The sequence below is a fragment of the Microcaecilia unicolor genome, chromosome 8 (genome assembly GCF_901765095.1).
Source record: "Microcaecilia unicolor chromosome 8, aMicUni1.1, whole genome shotgun sequence".
Taxonomy (NCBI): Eukaryota; Metazoa; Chordata; class Amphibia; order Gymnophiona; family Siphonopidae; genus Microcaecilia; species Microcaecilia unicolor.
The window spans coordinates 22488018-22509439 of record NC_044038.1 but is presented as its reverse complement, the minus strand read 5'-3'; the positions used below and the strand labels follow the sequence as shown (position 1 = coordinate 22509439).

At 41.3% G+C, this 21422-nt stretch overlaps 1 protein-coding gene across 2 annotated transcripts in view; it reads left to right on the top strand.

Annotated features, from left to right (window-relative positions):
* The first annotated feature begins 7322 nt into the window (after positions 1-7322).
* Positions 7323-21422, top strand: part of GET4 (guided entry of tail-anchored proteins factor 4) — a 29140-nt gene continuing 15040 nt past the window's right edge. Inside the window, exons 1-5 of one of the 2 annotated variants that reach the window (XM_030211865.1) lie at positions 7323-7530; positions 11839-11917; positions 12061-12142; positions 17604-17753; positions 20422-20560. In XM_030211865.1, the coding sequence (XP_030067725.1) occupies positions 7382-7530; positions 11839-11917; positions 12061-12142; positions 17604-17753; positions 20422-20560 (599 nt within the window). In that variant the 5' untranslated portion in view covers positions 7323-7381. Of the gene's footprint in view, positions 7541-11838; positions 11918-12060; positions 12143-17603; positions 17754-20421; positions 20561-21422 lie in introns of both variants that reach the window. The other variant, XM_030211866.1, reaches the window with a different exon arrangement.

The following is a 21422-nucleotide window of genomic DNA, read 5'->3' as shown; positions in this document are numbered from 1 at the left end:
AAAAAAAAAAAAAAAAAAAACCTCCCCATATTTTAGGATATAGACTCAGATTACCCACAGTTACTTTCATGCCACCTGAACGCTTTGTTGTATTTTCAGTTTACATAACTCATTTTTTGTGTGTTGCTTTGCGTGTTTTTTCCCCAGACTAGTTGTTTTGGCTGCGTTTTTGTGGTCAGTTTTGCCAGCAGATTACATTTCAGTACTATTGCAGATATTTTTTATGGTAAATGCGGATTTTGTGTTTTGAGCATATCCAGAAAACATTATTCAAAAACCTTTTATAAACATAATTTTTGAAAGCACCATAGGTTTGTTAGTCATTTCATCTTTAAGTTCTTATTATCAAGCCTTCATTTTATCAACATCTTTGTTGTAAAAGTTGACGTGTTGCCAGAAAGACAAATGATGCTAAATGGTTTTGTGACTGGAGTTTATGTATATTGCACAACTGTCCTGAAATAAGTACCTAAGTATTGCCATACTGGGAAAGACCAAAGGTCCATCAAGCCCAACATCCTGTTTCCAAAAGTGGCTAATCCAGGTCACAAATACCTGGCAAGTTCCCATAAAAGTACAAAACATTTTATACTGCTTATCCCAGAAATAGTGGATTTTCCCCAAGTCCATTTAAATAAGTACATAAGAAACACAGATACAAAGTCTGTTCATCCTTGTTTGGTTGCAAGTGGCCTATGTAGATGAGTGGAAAAAAATGTACAGGTATTTATATAATATAAATCAAATATATAAATCAGAAGCATAGTATGTAAATCTAAATGGGGGGGGGGGGGGTAAATGCACATGGGAATGTTTCAAATAACGCTTAATTTATTTTTAAAGACATGAGAGAGGACTTTGTGCAATGTATTTTTGTAAATGCTTTTTAAAGGATTTGTCTCGGTGTGTTTTTCCTTGCTGCCACTAAACTGACAAGATGCTATAAGATGTTTGGAGAGTTTAATTTTTGAAAGAACATGTAACATTTGAAGCCAATAATAAACAGTGATTCTTTTCTGTATTAAGACTTGTTTCTTCATTCTAGGGTACTATAAACACATGCCTGCATTCGCATCCTGTTTGGCTTTTTTTTTAACAAGCTGAATACTAATAAGCGCAAACATTATTCTTTAATTTCTTGGCAATGATTTTGGGGGTCCTTTTACTAAGTGTCGGTAAGCCCAACGCAGGCTTACCGCTCACTATTCCAGAACTACTGCCGGGCTACCGCAGGAGCTAGATGGTAGTTCCCATCCCCTGCATGCACCATTTCTGGCACTACACAAATAGTTTCTACTTTTATAGCGCTGGTGCTTACCCAGCAGTAATTGTTGCTCAGTTACCGCCAGGTTAGCATGGGAGCCCTTACTGCCACCTCATTGGGTGGCAGTAAATGCTCCCCCTCCCCACCCCTTCGCATTGGCAACTTACCACATGGCCGTTTCTTGTCCTTACAAAAAGACATCCTTTTACCCACTGTGGTAAAAGGGGGTCCTCAGCGAGCATCAAAAACGCACGCTGACACTAGTGCAGGCTCCTTTTTACCACAGCTTAGTAAAAGGACCCCTTAAATAGGGAAATACTTTAATGCTTCCCTCTGCATATATAGTACTATCTTAGAGCTTTATGCACACGTTGGGAGAAAGAGAGTACAAAGTTTTTCTATGAATTGCTATAATCCACTTCACATAACTATTAGGAGCTCCATTTTCTGTGAAGCCAAAGAGCCACATCAAAGGAAGATAGCAGTAAGTTACCAGGGAGATTTCCAAAGAAAGCACAGATTCATTTAGTTGGGTTTTCAATGCTGCTTTCCACTGAAATACCTTCTTAAGGGTGTTGTGTGGCAGTGTATATCAGTGTGATTTTACATTTCAACCTATCCAACCCATTGAAAATATGTTTAACAATTACAGTGGCTATAGAAAGTTGACACCCTCTTTCAAAATGCCCACCTTCTGTTGTCTTATAACCTGGAATTAAAATGCATTAAAATAGTTGCATAATGAATTATAGTCCAGAAAGCCTTATAAAAATAGAAAAATAAATGATGAAAAAGTTTGATTTTATAAGTGTTTACCAAACCTGTATTTCTGTAGCAGTCCTCTAAATACTTTAAGCTCTAGGGCAGTGTTTTTCAACCAGTGTGCCACAGTAGGTCCATAAGTGTGCTGCGGGAGTTGAGGGTCAAAGTTTTCTTGTCTCTAGCAGTCAGCGGCAGCGAACAGATTCATACAGCCTGTTTGCGTCAACCCAGAGCCTTCTCTCTGATGTAACTTCCTGCTTCTGCCTAGGCAGGAAGGTTCAGAGAGAAAGCTCCGAGGCTGGCATGAGCAGGCTGTATGAATTGCTGCTGTCTGCCGCTGACTGCTAGAAACAAGAAAAAAACTTAAAAAGGTACACAAAGGGGGATGGTCAAGAGACAAGGGGAGGTGCCTGGTTGCTGGCTGAAGAGGGGGCGGGAGGGAGAGATGCTGGACTATTTGTGAGGGTGGGGGCGAGAAGGTAAATGCTGGATTATTTGTGAGGGTGGGGGAAAGAGAAGGTAAATGTTGGTTTATTTGTATGGGTGGGGGGAAGAGAAGGTAAATTCTGGATTAACTTGTGAGGGTGGAGGGGAGAGAAGGTAAATGCTGGACAATTTGTTGAGGAGGGAGAAGGTAAAATTCTGGATGGTGGGGTGTGGAAGAAAATAAAATGCTGGACCACGTCTAGGGGTGTGCCTTGACAATTTTAGCACTGTGTAAGAGTGCCGAGAGAAGAAAATAGTTAAAAAATCTCTGCTGTAGGGTAACCATCACCTTCAGAAACACACACTAGGCCTCACCTAGGTTAAATTGTACTAATTCACATGATATGATAAACTAATAGGTTCCTCTGCAGGACAGTACATTTCAAAAAAAAATAAAAAGATATGAGCACGAAGGAGCTGGCAACAACTTGAGGACAAAACTGTGAAAAGGCACAAATCAGTGGATGGGTTTGGAAGAATGTGTGTCTTTGGAGCACAGTCAGAATTTGTCAAGAAGTGGAAGGAGCATGGCACCTTCCACTTATGGCCAGGTAACCCATTGGACCAACTAAGGTACTAGCAGTGAAGTCAGAGGCTAGGAATTTTGGCTCTTTAATTGCCAGTGCCATACGCAATGGTTAAATTATTTTCTTCCCCCCCCCCCCCCCCCCCCCCATGCAGGTCTGGCATTTCTTCATCCCTTGGTCCAGCTTCTCTCTACATATGATTTTATCTTGTTGGGAAGACTGGATGGACCATGCAGGTCTTTTTCTGCTGTCATTTACTATGTTACCCCTCTCCCCTTCCCAGTTCTATAAATTTTATGTGGGTTGCCAGCAGCATGAAGACAGGCTACCTTCAGCCAGCCCTTGACACTTCCCTCTGCCGCATCCTGCCCACAGGAAATTGCACAGGAGGAGTTGATATGTGGTAGGTTAGATTTGGATTTATTCAATTTTTCCTAGCACAAACACAAGCCAAGTTTATTCATGTGCAATCTAGTTCAGGAGTTCTTGAGCACACCTAGCCAGTCCAGTTTTCAGGCTACCCACAATGAATATGCATATGAGACATTTGCACAGAATGGGGGTAGTACATGCATATTGATTGTGGGCATCCTGAAAATCAAACTGGATTGAGAACCTCTGATCTAGGTGTACCTGAGCCAATGGTGAGTGAAGTGGTTTATCCAAAGTTAGTGTGTCTGTTAGTTGCAGGCTTTGAACACTAGAATCTATGTAAGATCCATTGCTCCAGATAGCTATATGAATTCTTTTAATGGTACTGGTTTTTTCCCTGGGGTGGTAGGTAGAGTACATACAACATCGAAAGGGGTTGTGATTTGGAGATAGCTAATTAGTATAAGCCAGGGGTTCTCAAGCAGTCTGGTTTCCTAGATACCCATAATATGCATGAAAGAAGCTTGCAAACAATGGAGGCAGTGCATACAAATTTCTCATGCATATTCACTGTGGGTATCCTGAAAATCTGACTGGGTGTGTCCTAAGGACTAGGTTAAGAACCCCTGGTCTAAGTTGAAGAAACAATACCAAACACATCAAAGAATAATTTGTATCACAGTTACTATATCTAGAAAGTAGGGCTGCATTTTGATTAAAAATTCTAATTGAGGTTAATTGTGTGATTAAAAGATGCCTGCCAGCATCTTAATTCTGCCCTGTTCCTCCTTTCTCTCTGCCCTCTTGGTCCAATTTCTCTCTCATCCCCCCCCCCCCCCCTCCTAAATATACCTTCCAAGTTGCTTAGGAGGCAGCAGCATAGCAATACTTATGTGCTACCTGTGCTGGCAGCAGCTCTTCATCAATCCTTCCTCCTCTGAGGCAATTTACTGTTTCCTCGGGGGGGGGGGGGGGGGGGGGGGGGGGGGACAGGTCAAAGGGAAGCCTCTGCAACAAGAAGCATATAAGTGTTGATGCACTGCTGCTCTCTAAGCAACTTGGATGGTACAGGGGAGCTAGTAAGGGAGGGAAGTGCAGGGCGGGGGCGACTAATTTTATTACCTTTCTTTAATTGCAATTAAAGAAATTAACAATTGCAACGTTAACCATGATTAACCAGCCCCACTGGAAAGTCAAACACTTTTCATCGGTATACATAAAGGAGAACTGAAGCACTTTACGGTGTCTGCTTCAGCATATTTGCTAGGAAGCAGTCTTTTTAGAATTAAGCTGAATGGGACAATTTTCCCTTTTATACCAAACTACATTGTTAGCCACAGTCTAGTTATATCAAAATAGCAATGTCTGATTGCAGTGGTAGTGATATGCCTTTAAAAATATAGTGCAGAACTGACCTCTGTTTTGAAGCATGGGTATGTGTGTACCTGCTGCCCTTCTCTTGCTTTTGAAATTGGAGGTGACTTGTGGTGTAGGTAGTGCTTCCTTTGTGCAGTGTTTCTCAACCCAGTTGGGTTTTCAGATATCCACAATGAATAAGCATGTGAGAGGTTTGAATCGTCTGCTTTCTTAGCCAATGAGTTAGAGTTACATTCTATGTGGAACAAAATGACAAAACAATGAGAACTTGCCTCCTAAGGCAGGATATTGAATGAGAAAAAAAAATTAATGAACTGTAATGCCCCACGGCTGCCTCTTTAGCTCCCATACTGCTTTGGGGGTTGTTTATTTCCTGTGGAGGCTGTGGTTATATGGTCCCCTATGATAACCACCTAGTCTCAGAGAAGGCTGTAATATGTGGGAATTCTTTCTCTGATCCTTCTACTTACCATAAGAAATATACCATTTGGACAAGGGGGGCAATAGGGTTTCAGCCTCCTTACACCCACCCCAAGCTATAGTGGACCAGCCACCCCCAAAATATGGGGTGGCAGAGAAGACAGAGGCTATGTTCCTTCCAAGGAGAAAGTCTTTATTCCTTATCAATCCAGATAATAACAATGCAAACAGGCAATAACAAATAGCAATTTGTTATGAGAGGGAGATAGAGACCACCGCTGTAAAGATTTACTCACTGTTGATCATCTCAGCCTCTGCCTAAATACAATACAACAGTGACTTGTATACCTTTTTGTACAATGTATTGGGCATCAATTCCCTCCCAAATCATGCAGCTTGCAACTTCAGCTCATTTCTGTCTTACTGCATTGTTTACATAGAATGGAACACACTATCAGAATGTTATGGAATATAGCATCTTATAACAAGTCCAAAGTTTATTGTACAGGAGATTGTAGCCGTCATTTTGCCACAGGAATTTCTCCAAGACCCAGGTCTTTTCATTGTTTTGTCTAGTAACCTCAACACAGCTTTCAAACTGTGTATACATTCTTAGTGTCTTTGTGATGTAGAGTCAGTGGCACCAACTCTGTCAGGGAGAGGAAGAGCGCTCCTTGTTGTAGATCGGCATGACCTCGAATTCACAGCTTTCAGCAGAAAATACAGAAAGATGCAGCACTCAGGCATTTTAAGTTTGAGCCTTTAGCTATGCAGTTCATGGGTCATAACTGACCTGTCAGTGGTCAGAAGCGTGCAAATCAATTCAGGGTATAAGCCCACAGCAACAATTGGCCAAAAATTCTTCCTTGTGGAACTGGGTAACTTGACATCTCTGTAGTGCTTGGATGACGGGAGGGGGGGGGGACCAATAGGGATATTGCTCCCTCCCCCCCTTTTTTTTTTTTTAACTAAATGCTGGTGTGAAGAAGCATTTGTAAGATAAGAACATAAGTGTTGCCATACTAGGACAAACTGAATGTCCATCAAGTCCAGTATCCTGTTTCTAACAGTGGCCAATCCAGGTCACAAGTACCTGGCAAGCTCCCACACCAGTAAAGCATATTTTATGTTGTTTACCTTAGAAATAAGCAGTGGATTTTCCCCAGTCCATCTTAATAATGACTTATGAACTTTTAGGAAATTAACCAAACCTTTTTTTAAACTCTAAATGCTTTTACCACATTCTCTGGCAAATTCATGTCTACCTGTTCCACTCCACTCTGTATTTTATAGACCTCTATCATATCTCCCCTTAGTTGTCTCTTCTCCAAGCTGAAGAGCCCTAGCTACTTTAGCCTTTAATGATAGAGAAGTTGTCACATTCCCTTTTATCATTGTTGTAATAGAGCATGGGGGGGGGGGGGGGGTATGCAGGGGGTCTAATCCCAGTGCAGATTACACATTCAGTACAGTCTTTTTTTTTGTTTTGTTACATTTGTACCCTGCGCTTTCCCACTCATGGCAGGCTCAATGCGGTAGGCAATGGAGGGTTAAGTGACTTGCCCAGAGTCACAAGGAGCTGCCTGTGCTAGGAATCGAACTCAGTTCCTCAGGACCAAAGTCCACCACCCTAACCACTAGGCCACTCCTAAGTTGCTCATAGATTTGCATATTAAAAGAGATGGTGCATGTACACTTATATTATGCATCGCTATTGTGGGTATCCTGCATAATTGACTGGCTGGGTGTGTCCCATGGCTTTGGTCGAGAACCCCTGTGTTTAACCCATAAAATAAATGCGCACAATTACAGCTATGCATTGTAATGTTCAAAAATTAATGCGCTCTTTTGTATCTTTCATAATGACGTTTTCTTTTCGCGGGGGTAATACAACGTTGTAACACTACTGTTGTGAACTTTATTAGCGCATCGTTTAAAAACATTAACATTGTATTTACTCAACTGCGGTGCTATGGACCTCGCGTCAGCGGGAGGCGGAGCTTGCATGACGCATCGGACAACACAGGACCAAAAAAAAAAAAAAAAACAACCTAGAATTGACTCCTGCGAGCCACCATACGAGTCTCACCCTACGGCAACCGACAGGTGAACGCAACGCCAATTCTTAGTGTGTGTGTCTGCGCCGCGCACGCGCGTGTGCGTGCGTCCAGTGATGGCTGCGACGATGGCGGAGCAGGAAAGCTCAAAAAACAGTGCGAGGAACCGAGGTGGCGTTCAGAGGGTGGAAGGAAAACTACGGGCCAGCGTAGAGAAAGGAGATTACTACGAGGCCCACCAGATGTACCGCACTCTCTTCTTCAGGTACGAAGCGGTACGTCCCGCGGGGAGACGTTCCAGAGCTTTCTGGTCGTTCAACCGAACTCCTCCGGGTCTCTGTGAAGCTCCTCTTTCGCTCCGCCCCGCGCCACCCGGGTTGGTAGGTTTACTGGGCTTTGGAGCTGGCCGTGGCTGCTGATTGGGCCCTGCCGGGTGTCAGTCAGTTAAAGGCCCAAAATTAGGCTGGTACCGCTTGCGGTGAAGCGGAGGATGGTGCTTTGTCGCCCTAGGAACACGTCTCTTCCTCATCCCTGTGGCCCTGGAGAAACCTCGGCGAAACCCTCCCCCCTCCCCCCTTGTTGAACTAGGCAAAAGTTAGTTCTTGTGCCTCTTGTTCTGTCCGTATAGGAAAAGAAGGGGTGGTCAAAATTAAGTGTTCCCCATCCTCTGGCTCGTTAGTTGCAGTGAGTGTGGAATTTAAAGCATGCTGGTACGTGGCCAGATTATTATGACATATGTTTGTCTTTGTGGAGTACTCCCTGTACTTATTACGTATTCAGATACCCTGCTTATCTGTTACATAATTTATTATTTGGCACAGGATGGTGACTTGATACAGGAAAATTTAAAAACCATCGTCTCGAATGTTTTATCGGACATTGTTTACTTTGACCGTTTAAGTTGAATAATTTGGTAGCAACAATTTAACTCAAGAGTAGGTAGTCCTGTGTTTGGGCTATTGAAATATAAGAAAGTGGTACCAGTATACACAAAATAAAAAAATTTGGCAAAAAGCAGGATTTGATCATCTCTAAGTATTTAAATAGTATGACAAAGGCAGAGATAAGGGTCATAAAAACATTAGGGAGCATAGGGGTATTGTTACTACAGAAAGGATGGTAATAATTTCCCATCTGGAGTAATGTCTAAGGGGCCAATGCATACAAGTCCCCGTAAAGCACCACACAATATTTCCACCTAAGCAACTTGGTAGGAGGGGAGTCAATTGCTAAGTTGCTCACGCACAGAACAGTCATTGCGAAGTGTGGCAGCTCAGCTCATGCTCAGAGCAGCATGCAATAGCCCTGTGTAGGTTCCCTCCCCCCCCCCCCCCCCCCCCCCCCCCCCCCAATCTTCCAAGAGTCCCCACTACACGGTGAGTGGGGATACGTTTTTAATACCCTGTCCCCATAAAGAAAACAAACATCTTTCCAGCCCCGGATTCTCTGTGATAGGGGAGCCAGCCAGGGGGTGCGAGGTGGAAGCAGCTTGCATGGGTGTATCGGCCCAAGGTATTGTGAATTGCGGGCAGCGAGAGTCCCCTCGAAGAAGGAGGAGCCACTGCCATTGCAGCCTCAAGAGCCCCATTCACCAGTGGTGGATCAGAGGCTGATCCTGCCCCCGAGCCATTTGAATTTGCCTGCACCCCGCTGAACCTAGCAGCGCTGGCCAGGGCCAGGAGCCTGATTCCTCACAGCCTGTTTCCAGCACTTTTCCCCGGGGAGTGGTTCCTGTCATGTACTCCAGATCTCCTGTAAAATTTATCTTGCTAAAGGTAGGCAGTCCTTGCTGTGCATTGCTTGGAAATGGCTGTGCATCCCTCAGAATGCACATTTAAATACTAAGCAACTCATTTACATAGATTTACATGTGATTCCCGTTGGCTGCCACTGCAGATGGAAAAGAGCCTGCAAAGCCCCTTTGTGCATGTCTTGAACTGGTCTAAGTCGCATTTTGCTGCCCTGGTAAGTTTTGTGCTTCGGGGAATTCTAAATGTAAAAAGGCATAGATTTGGGGTAGTTCAGAAAAGAGTTACCAAACTAATGCAGTATGGAATGAAACTTAAGAACTTAGGGACCCTTTTACTAAAGGTTAGCATGTGTTAACGGACATTAGTGTATGCTGAGTGCCATGTGGCCCACAGGTATAAAATAGGACAAAAGGATGTGAGGCTAAATCTGTATATTGAGTAGACTTTGTGTTACCTGCCCAGTTAAACAAGCACCTTAACTCTATTGTACCCACCTTCATTTACTACTGAAAAGGTGTGAACTATAAACTCAGATCCAAATTTGGTGCCTGCTGCTGTGGCAGGCCTTGTCCCATGGATGAGTTGCTGTTGTGGTGGGCCTGGGTCTAGGAGGAACTGCCTCTGTCTGGGGCTGCCCTGTGCCAGTACAGAAAGATTGAAGGAGAGGGCTAGTGAAGGGAGAAAAGATTAAAATAAAAGTATAGACAAACAAAGATTCCCACCTCAGGCACAGGCAGCTCCTTGTGACTCTGGGCAAGTCACTTAACCCTCCATTGCCCCATGTAAGCCATAATTGAGCCTGCCATGAGTGGGAAAAGCGCGGGGTACAAATGTAACAAAAAAAAAAAAAGCAAGTGAAAACTGAAACAAAAATAATACAAGTAAAAAGCAACAGTGTAAAGTAAAAAAAAATATACAAGACAAAAAAGGTCAAAGTATGCATTTTGGGCCGAATTCTATAAATGGTGCCTTAAAACTTGACGCTGAAAAACCATGTGGTTAGATGGTTTATAGAATATACTCGCATGCCATTCGTGCAACTAAAATTTAGGTGCACCCATTTAGACCATATAAAACCAGGCCTAAATACCTGTTCCTAAGGCGCAGATTGGGTGTATTCCATAATAATGCGCATAGTTTTTTTTTAAATGTTCACAACCCACCCATTCCATGGCCATGACCCCCTTTCCACTGCGCACATTAGAATTTACATGCACCGCATTGTAGAATGCGCCTAGATAGTTGTGCATGTACATTCTAATTAAAGCCAGTTAGTGCCACTAATTGGTTAAGTACCAATTATCGGCACTGATTGGATTGTTAATCAATTAAGTTGTGTGCGCAGTTTGGCCACATGCGGCCAAATTAGCTTTCACAAGTTAAGGCATCATATATAGAATTTTGGGGTTTGTTATCGATTAAAAAAAAATTAGGTTGGTTGTTCGTTTTCTAGATATTTTTCTGTTTCCAAGCTTGACTATTATGAACTCTGCAATAAGTTTTATTTAAGAAGCCTCTACAACTGCTAAGAGTGTGTCTCAAAATAGGTGTACTTTGTGATCTCAGACTACAGTGGCGTCCTGTTCAAGTAAGCTAGCTCACGATCTGCTTAGGCTTAAGAATTATTAATGAATTGGTTCATGTGATTGGAAATTTCTTTCCAGTCTTAAGATGTGAAAGACGGAGGTGAGAGGAAAGTGTTTGTAAATATTCTAGAAATTGCTGTTTTATTTGACTTGTGTACAGATAACTGAAAAAAAAAAAGGTGGGGGGGGGATAGAAATCATTTTGGTCATTTACAGTTAACCTCTAAAATAAGACTGTTTTAAAGGAAAATAATATCCATTGGTAGAATTGACTGGTAGCCTTAAAGTGGAAATGTGGCCTCCATGTTCAAACCAATATTGGGGTGTGGGCCACTGTTCTGTGGAATAGAGCTCCCAAGGTACTAAGCATAGTAAGAGAAGCCATTGCACGTTTATAGTGCTTGTATCATTCCGCCCCCCTCTTTTCATGGGTTTCTTGTTTGAGAAAGGAAGAGGGGTACAGCTGCCATGGGCACTTTCAGCACATAACCTTCCAGCTGCCTCTGTTCACCTCTGCCAGGGCACCTTCAGCTGGAATTGGGGAGGAGTGAACAGTGAGATGGGAGGGGGAAGGAGCTGAATCAACAGCAAATGCCAGAACAGTGATAGCACTGACCCTGGAGTTGTAGTGGGAGGGGAGGAGAAAGCATAAAAGTTCTGAGAGTCAGGCTTTCTTACAGTTCTTAAGGTTTGCCATTAGTTCGTCACCTTCATTCATAAGGGCTGTTAGGCTGCATATATAAGGAATGTTTTAAACCTAGATAAAGCACTGTATTGGGGACCCAGATCGTACCTACTGGTTGCTGCTGTCAGTCTGGATACTGAGCTACATGGGTCTGTGGTTTAACCTAGTTTGGCATTTCTTAACTTTAATTTGGGTCTGATTTCCATGGGTTTTACCCATTTTAGAAGGTCATTGGCAAACCAGATCCAGGTTTGCTTTATTCATGGTTTAAACAAGATTTCTTTCCAAGGGACTGGATGTACTAACCTGCAGGATTTCCTGAAGTTAGTGGCCTCGTTGCTGGGAAGTTTGCTATAGATGCAATAAAAGACAATTACATCTCTGAGATGTAGTCTTTCTTTTTTTTGGGGGGGGGGGGGGGAACAAGTCTGCAGAGCTTTTTTTTCTGTTTATATGCTCCCTTTTATTTGTGGTGGTCATAATCATGTATAAATTCCTTCTAGATCATTAGGTGAACCAGTTTTGTGTTTGTTTGTTTTTTTTTGCTTCAGGTACATGTCACAAGGCAAACACACAGAGGCAAGAGAATTAATGTTTTCAGGGGCCTTGCTGTTCTTCAGTTATAGTCAGGTAAGAGAGAGTTTGCTGTCTTTCTGGCTTCTGAGCCAGGTGAGCCACTGAAACTGTTTCAATGAACTGCCACAACAGGATCCATAACTTAGACTGCTTTACACTCGTACATTAAATGTTGTTCTCTGTGTTTGCACATGCAGCAAAACAGTGCAGCGGATCTGTCCATGCTGGTTTTGGAGTCCTTAGAAAAATCAGAAGCAAAGGTAACAAATGAACTTTTAGGTAAGTGTCTCATATTTTCAGCATGTGTGTACACGAAATACACTTTTTGTTTCTGAGTGATAAATGAGATCTCCTTACTACAGTAACCCCTTTGTACCAACAGTTTGTATTCTACTTTGATTTAGATACTGTGTAAATGTGCACATTGCTTTTCTCAAAATAAAACCTGAAAGTTTTGGCAAACTATCGACATTTCTCTTAACATTTTTTGAAACAAATGTTCCATAAATTGTTCCTTCTCTTACTGCCATAATTAGACGTGTTCATATAGGGAAACTGGTTATAAGTTTATCATGCCTCTCTATTCCCACTTCACCTCTTCCCCAAATAACGTTTTGAACCAATCAGGAGAACCCAGAAATCGGTCTTGGGCTGACTCAAGCAGGTCCTTGGCAAAAACTCCAGTAGATATTAAGCTCAATTACTAAACAATTAGATTTTCTTTACCGTTTAATCATTTAGGGGTTCTTTTAGTAAGCCGAGGTAAAAAGTGGCATGTGGCAGTGTGGGCTCGTGTGTTTGGTATGCGCTGGGCCATTTCTAACCGTGACTGGGGGAAAAAAATGCTTTTTTTAATGGGGCAGTAAATGGCCGTGCGCTAAAATGAAAAGTAGTGTGTGGCTATTTACTGCCCGAGCCCTTACCGCCACCCATTGACCTAGCGGTAAGGGTTTATGCTCTACACGCATGGTACTGAAGCAGCACGTGCCAGTGTGGACGTGCTGCCTATTACCGTCGGGAACACCCCTCTGTGGTAGAAAATAGAAAAGTATTTTCTACTGCAGGAAACAGCGTGCGCCAGCTTCGAAATTACCCCCGGGTGGGCGTGCTACCCAGTCGGTAGTGTCGATTTGGTATGTGTTACATGCGTGGTAGCCTTACCACGTTTTTGTAAATGGGCCCCTTAGATATTTACAGGCTTATTTTCAAAGCAGTTTGGGAGGCTAAGTTCCATAGGTTTCTATGGAACTTTGGGAGGCTAAGTGCTTTGAAAATATGCCTCTTAGTATTCTACACCTAATACTTATTACACAGAAATTTGTATTACGAACATTATCTTAACCATGTGCAAAAATTTCTGTATCAAAGGAGAACACTTGAAATCATGAAGTGTTTACAAACGGAGTTTTTTTTTACTCCGCAAGCTACATGTTAATGCTGTTATTGCACATGATTTACCTCAGAGTCCATTTTGTTGCTGTGGGCCCTGCAGCAGATAATGCTCCCTAAATGAGATACTTTACCTGTCATACAACCACTGGTGATTGGTAAATTAATTTATGAAGGAGAAGCTCTTTTCATGGTTACACATTATGTACTCATATTTCAGAAGCCTCAAGGTGTTGCAGGGAGAACATTTGTTCAAAGTCCTGTCATTAGGAGTGTCACGCTCAGCTGCTGTGCATCATAATGCTCTCTCAGTGTTGTTCCTTGTTTTGGAATAAGCTCCCACAGGATTTGCAGTTAATGGCAGAATTGTCATGTAGGAAGTGGTTGATAAGATCTCTCTTCAATACGCTATAGTTCAGAGCTCAGATTGTAATTGTTACATCTCCCTGTGGGGTTGATTGTGCTGCTGCTGCCTGTTGTTGATGGGAATGTTTTATTTTGTATGTTTGATTGTTATTGTGGCTGTTCTGTAGTAACACATCTGGGCATTGCTGTAGAATAGAATAAATATTCAAATTAAAATAACATTGTGGATAATTTGTATAAAATGTATTTTATAGTCTTAGCTTATGTCGGTTCAGCAGCAATTATTATTTATTTGTTTTTAAGAAGATCTTTTTGTCTTTTAGTGCAAAGTTTGATTTTAACACAGTAGGATTATTGCAACAATATATATTGGAACCTCATCAAGGTTACTGAAGAAAATCCAACTTTTGCAAAATACAGCCATTAGGCTACTATTTAGATGTAAAGAATTTTGTTTCTCCTGTATTTAAGCAGTTACACTGGCTGCCTGTAACAGCTCGGATTATATGTAAAGTATCTTGTTTTTAAAATTTATTAATGGAGATTCTGCAGTACAGTTGATGGGTTTAATTTCCTTCTCATAGTACAAGAAAACTTTCTAATCAAAAGATTTATTTTGAATTTTCCGTCTTGCAAGAGAATTTGTTTTAGGAAAAAGATGTCTCAAAACATTTTCTTACCGGGCTGCTTTACATTGGAATTCGATCTCTTTATATATTAAACAATTGCCTACCTATGTTTTGTTTCATAAATATCTAAAATTAGATTAATTCAAACATTTCAACATTGTACATTCACTTACATCTGTTACAGACATTAAGGAGAGTTATGATACCCTTCTGCATCCACGTTGGCACTTTATTTTAAGTCCAAGGTAGATAGAGATTCATTAAGTGTAAGGGGAATATTTATGAATAACTTTTTATTGATTCCTCAGAAATTCCAGCAGATAGGGTTTCGGATGTTTTAAAGTTTGTTTTTTTTTACACCAAATGAAACCTTAAAACTCCTAAAGAAATATGCTAGTTCTCATTGTTCAATGGATATATGTCCTGCTTATTTGTTAAAATTACCTAGTTTGGCTCAGCTGCGGATACCCCTGAAATACTTCCATGTGCACCTCAAAGACTCTGTCAAAGCTTATGATTTTTCCACTGTGACTCAGCAGTGGAGCGAGGAACTGAGAATCCACCTTCTGCTGGAGCGGGTAGAGGCCAGTTTGATGACAGTATATAACCTGACATAAATGCAGCCTGGTGGGAGGTGCAGTATAAATTCATATTAAGGCTACACATTTCTCCCCACAGAGCTTTTCGTGTTACACTTCGAGATAACGACGCTTGTCCAAAGTGTGCGGCTCGGGATGCTCACTTGGGGCATATGTTTTGGTCATGCCCAAGAGTGAATGGTTTTTGGAGAGTCCTGTCTTTACATGTATCTTCCCTTTGGCGGGCGCCATGGAACCCTACTCCCAACCAGCTATTTCATAGTTTCACTATCCAGGGGCGTGGTCCAATGAGAATGAGTGCCTTTCTGCAACGAACGATACTCATGGGAAAAAAAAATTTACAATTGTAGCTAAGCGCAGAGAGCCCGACAATCACACATTGGTGCTCGTCGATGATACACATGTTCTCCCTGGGAAAACAGGGTGGTCTAGAGTAGACTTGTCTTCTAAACGAGGAGAGCTATTCTGTGCAACATGGGCCCCTTTCTGGGACTCGCTTACCCCTACAGCTCGCAGTAGAATTTTGAACTCCTGAGGGGGAAGAGGGGAGGGGTTGGGAAAGGTTGGAAGGCCAACAGATTGGGGAGGGGGAAAATTAAAAAATGTATATTGTGACACTCAGTCGATTTTCTGTAAGATCTGATCCTGTTTACCAAATAACGGCTTTGTTAAGATTTGGCATCACTTAAGTTGTAATGTGCATTTAGTGTTAATAAATATGATTGAAAAAAAATTACCTAGTTTGCTGTTTGTGAATTTATTAACAGATTGGCTTAATTTACAACTTCAGGCTGGTTGTTTTCCGGTATCAAAGTCTGAGATGGTGCTTACTCCTAATTTGAAAAGCCCAAAGGGAGATGTGCAGGAACTGTCTAATTTTAAACTGGTGGTGTCAATTCCTCTATTGGTTAAATTGATGGAGGGTTGGGTCACAGAACAATTGGTTATTTGGAGAAATTTCAAGTATTTCAGAAGGGTTTTAGCACAGAAACCGTCCTTGTTTCACTACTTACTACAGCTCAGAAGATGTTAAGTTTATGACAGACTTCCCTTATAGTGCAGTTTGATTTAAATAATGCTTTTGATTTGATGGATCATACTCTTGCTACGTCTGTTTGACTTTTTTATCATCTCTGGTCCTGTTTTGTATTGGATCAGAGGTTTTCTAGATAGATCACATATAGTGAAAATGCATGGGGGAAATGGTGGTGCCCTGGAGAGCTACTTGTGGGGTACCTCAGGGCTCCCCATTGTCCCCTACACTGTTTAAAATCTCGATGCAACCATTAGCAAAATGTCTAGAAAACTCAAAGATCCAATCCAGATGACATTACTGTAGTATTGCCTTTCACTGTTGCCAACATAGGACATGAATCTGCTCTTTGTGATTGTTTAGGTTTCTGTATATAAATTGAAGCTTAATAAAGATAAAGCAGAGTTTTTATGGGTAGGTCCACTGTTACCCTTGAATGATATGTTACAAATTAATAATTTTGAGATTAAACTGGATGTTTCTTCCAGAGTTCTGGGAATTGAGGTTGATAGTCAGTTATCTTTAGGAACACAGGTTCATAAGGTGGTAAGAGATTCTTTTCTGTTATTAAAGAAATTAAGAATTATTCAGATTGTTGGTTCAGGTTCTGATACTTTCAAAACTGGACTGTTGTAGCTCTATTTATATTGGTTGCACAATCTACTTTTTCCTATCAGGCTGCACAATTTTGGAATTTTCTTCCTTCCTTTCTTTTAAGAATTTATAGTTATCTTCAGTTTAGGAAAGCTCTTAAGACATTTCTTTTTAAAAAATTTGACTAATTTGTTGTAATATATTTTTTGAAAATTATTGTATAATCTGGTTTAAAATATTGTAATTCCTGATGTTCAACTTTTGTCTTTTACCCGCAGTGAACTTTTGGTATTTTGTGTGTTATAAGACTGTAGTAATAATAATAATAAATGATTTCTTTTTCAGAAGTTCCTGAAGTAAGATAAATAATATCTACTGTCCATAATACCGTGTTTCCCCGAAAATAAGACACTGTCTTATATTAATTTTTGCCCCCAAAAATGCGCTAGGTCTTATTTTCAGGGGCTGTCTTATTTTTCGGGGAAACATCGGGGTTGGCCCGTCCACCCTCCTTCGCTCCTGGAACTAACCTTAAACGCCTCCTTTCACCTTCACAGCGGCAGGACAGGCCACTCCTTCCTTCCGTGTCCCGCTCTCGCCTGATGTAACGTCCGCGAGGGCGGGGCACGGAAGGAAGGACAGGTCTTCCCTGCTGCTGCTTGCTGCGAAGGTGAAAGGAGGCGTTTAAGGTTAGTTCCGGGAGTGACGGTGGGTGGAGGGGGGCCCGGCGACCTCGGGTGGGGGGGGTGGCCTTTGTCGGCTCTCGGCGGCCCTGCTTTCAAACAAAAATTTGCTAGGTCTTACTTTCGGGGGAGGCCTTATATCTACCAATTCAGGAAAACCTCTACTAGGTCTTATTTTCGGGGGATGTCTTACTTTCGGGGAAACAGGGTATAAAATTTTAATGTTTTATTTTTTGTAAATTGTTTAATGTATCAAATTATTGTTACATGGATTTTTGATGGTACTTGGTGGTTAACCACATAGAACCAAATTTATGGGATAAACTGCCTATAATAAGTGCTGTAATTGTAATGTTGTTTAATGGTGCTTTCATAAGAGGATAGAAGGCAGATGGAGCTTTTAACCTACAGAAACTATAATTTTTGATTTACTTCTTTTTCTCATAGAAAACTTGGCAAAATTATTCAGCTTGATGGATCCAAACTCCCCTGAAAGAGTGGCTTTTGTATCCAGGGCCCTAAAATGGTCCAGTGGTGGATCAGGAAAATTGGGTCATCCAGTGTTGCATCAACTGTTGGCCATTACACTGTGGAAAGGTAAGAGGTAACCAGTGACTTCTAAGAATGGCTAAAATTACTGTACTCAGCTAGAAAAGTATGTAAAGGCTGTTGGGAAGATTGCACCAGTCTGTGTGCAAGAGGATGTATCTGCCCCATAGTAATGAAAATTATAACAGGCTGGTGTTTGTCCCATTTTGCTTGGGTAGATGTTTCTTATCCACAGGGAGGTCCTATGAACGGGAGGTCTCTTCGGCACTGATGAGAGCTGGAAGCACAACATTGCATATTTGTCCTTCATCCATATATTCCAGAGTACTTTCCTGCTCTGATCAGATCCTAGATTGTTTAAGTAGTAGAGAGCTAAGATCATTGCTTCCTTTAGACTATCAATCATTTATTGACCGCTTTCATCTTATTCTACTTCACTTACGTGTTTTACTTGCTTCTGGTCAAGTGAGGTTTGAGTTGAGCAGAAAGAAATTGATGAATTAAACTATACAGGAAGTGGAGAGGTTGGCAGCCTCAGAGATTACACACTTGGGCCAGCACTTGAGACCAAACCATTGCTTTCTGCTGTCTTTGATAGAACCACATACTGATGGGAGGGAATTGTCTATAGCAGGTTGTTATTGTCAGGCCACCAAGAGAGTTGGTACAGTCCCTGATGGGCCACTAGAGAGGATGAGCGTATTTTCTTAGCCCTCATCATAGGGAGACCCTGCCAGTCTGCCAGAATATATTGAAACTGCAGCCAAGTGCAAGCCCTGCCAACAGTGGTGCCACTGAGCTGCTTGGGAGACAGTGGCACCTTTCTTCCCCATCTGGCACTACTCTAGCCATTGAACAGGTTGAACTGTGCTGGGTTCTGTTGTCTGGCCGAGTTGCTGACCCTGCACAGTTAAAACAGCAGTATAGGTGGAGTGGCGTGTGGGGGAGGGGGGTGGAAGAAGTATCTGCAGTTCTCCACATAGCTTATTAAGATCATTGCCTGTTAGCTGCCCAAGTTTTAAGATACGGTTAGTGATAGGAGACTTGAGAGGGAAGGAATTGGGGGAAAAATATATATAGCATTCCCCCACCCAAAAAATGTCAAAGTAACAAAAATAAACAATAATTTGTAAGGAAAGACGTTTCCTTGGCTCATAAATATTTTGCCTGGCATTTTTCTAAATAGTTAACCATCTCTATTCATTGAAAAGCATTATGTTTTGTGACTTAGATGCTTGCCACCTCAGCTTCTGTTATACAATGTGTTAGATCAGTTTGAGGCTGTCCAGGAACCCAGATGACATGATATATGGAGCAGAATAAAAGAAACCAAATTGATTAGGACTGTAGGTGCTACAGTTCAATGAGGGACTCGGTGCAGTTCTAGTAAAACTGGTTTATGTTTTGGTGTAAAGTTTTTTTTGTTGCCTGTGTTGCAACATTTCAGAGCCCACCGTTCTGTTAGCACTGATGGTTTGTCAGTGTTAGATTTTTCTCTTGTTATTCTTTAAACAACTGTTGTACAGCATCGGAAAAAAAAATTATTAATAAGTTGTAAAGGGCCTTACATTTTACGCTTTGTAATTTAATGTTTCTTGCACGCCTTTATTTTCAGGCTGTAAATGTTCAGGATCAAAAGTTTTCTACTGGCAGTCTGGGGAACATTAAAGTGCTCTAGAAGTACCCCTGGATTCTATATATCATGCTTAGAGATCTGCGCTGAAATCGTTGCGGATTCTATAAGAATGCACGCAACTTAATTGGTTTAATAAGCTGAAGAGCGCTGAGAACCAGCACTTAACAAGCAATAATAAGCACTAATTGGCATTGATTAGAATTTAAGCGCACAATTCACTAAGTTTATTCTGTAACGATGTGCGCTGAACTTCAAATGTGCACAGGCAAAAAGGGGCCTCGTGGGAGTTCAGAAATTTATGTGCCTACTTATAGAATATGGCCCATTGCGCCTGAGTCTACGCGCTGGGATTTACACCACATTTTCATCGGTGTAAATGGATGCGTGTAGATTTAGGCGCTGAAATGTCAAGTGTATTCTGTAATCGGCGCCTAAATCTAGGCACTGATTATAGAATATGCTTAGTCTGCACTGATTTCAGCACCAGTTTTGCATTTTTTATGTACCATATATAGACTCTCTCTCAGAATGTATAATCTATTTGGCCTCGTGTGTCCAAAGAGTAAGGAAGTATTCACTTAGAGCTTAACAGAAAAAGAAAAATGATGTCATTCCACATGTCACTATTCATGTATCCCAATTAGCTAAATGAATGATCAGGCACATTTAGTGCCATATACATTAAAGGTTAATGTACACTAACAGACATTAATGTGCATATTAAGTGCTGTGGCTCTTAGCACACCCTAATATCCATTAGTGTTCAGTAGTAGTGCACATGGTCCTTAGTGTTTCATACCATATAACTGGACAAGAAAGAGATCCTCCACAGAACTTTCCAGTGGTATCGTGACACATTTATTCTTTTAACATTACTGAAAAAGTTTTATTGCATGGCTTGGCCACTGTTTGGAAATCAGGATACTGGTCTAGATGGACCGTTGGTCTGACCCAGTATGGCTACTCTTATGTGTAGAAAAGAGGTGAGCATCACAGAAAGTTATTTTAATTGAACCAGTATCAAACTTTTTTAAAAATAATATATATATGTATTCTTTTTTTTTTTTTTTTTTTTTTAAGAGCAAAATTATTGTGAATCTCGCTACCACTTCTTGCACTCTACGGACGGAGAAGGATGTGCTAACATGTTAGTAGAATATTCATCGTCCCGGGGATACCGCAGCGAGGTGGACATGTTTGTGGCTCAAGCTGTCTTACAGTAGGTGTTCATTGGCTGAACTGTTTCAATCAGAATTCCACAGGCAGGCCTTGTCTCTTTAAATACCTTGCCAAAATGAGAGAGCTGCAGAGGTGGCACAATATAGGATGAGAAGTTGCTGTGCTTTCATGAATGTTGTTAAAGGCATAATCAAAAAAATCTTAAATTGTCTGGAGTGCAATAATATATCTCAAAAAACACAAAAGAATCACTCCTACTATACAAACTGTAGGTGAGCGCAGGACACTGGACTGTGATAGAAAATTTATATAAATAAAGTAGCCTCAGTAGCCCAGGGAGCCTATAATTAGGACTCCACTGAATTGGCCAACATCATGGGCTCCTCCTACCTTCCGAAAAAACTCACAGACAACAAAAAACTCTAAAGGCTAAATAACAAAAAGGGTTGAAATTACAGTTTTGTGGGTGTCTCACCTTGTAATTCCAAGATTACACAACCAGCATCTTTTCTAATAAATCAACAAGGAACCTCAAAAACTCCTAATAGGGAACATCCTGCAAAAATTGCACCATCCACTATTTTCTAAAGGAGTAGAGTACTATCACTGGTTCCAATGAGGAGAATGAGAGAGAAAAAAAACAAACGAAGAAACTCATGAATACACGAGAAAAACGAATGGTATAAAAACTCTCCCTCTCCTTCACTAATAATAGAAATTAACAAGATGAAGCACCTCCCCTCAAAACCACCAGACCGGTTATAAACCCGGTAAATCTTAGAAAACCCCAAACACACACATCAATTTAAAGCCTAAATCTATAACATTTAAAACTGGCATACCTAACCGCCCAGTACCTCAAAATGTGAAAGAAAAAAGTACTAAATCAATGTCTTTCAAAA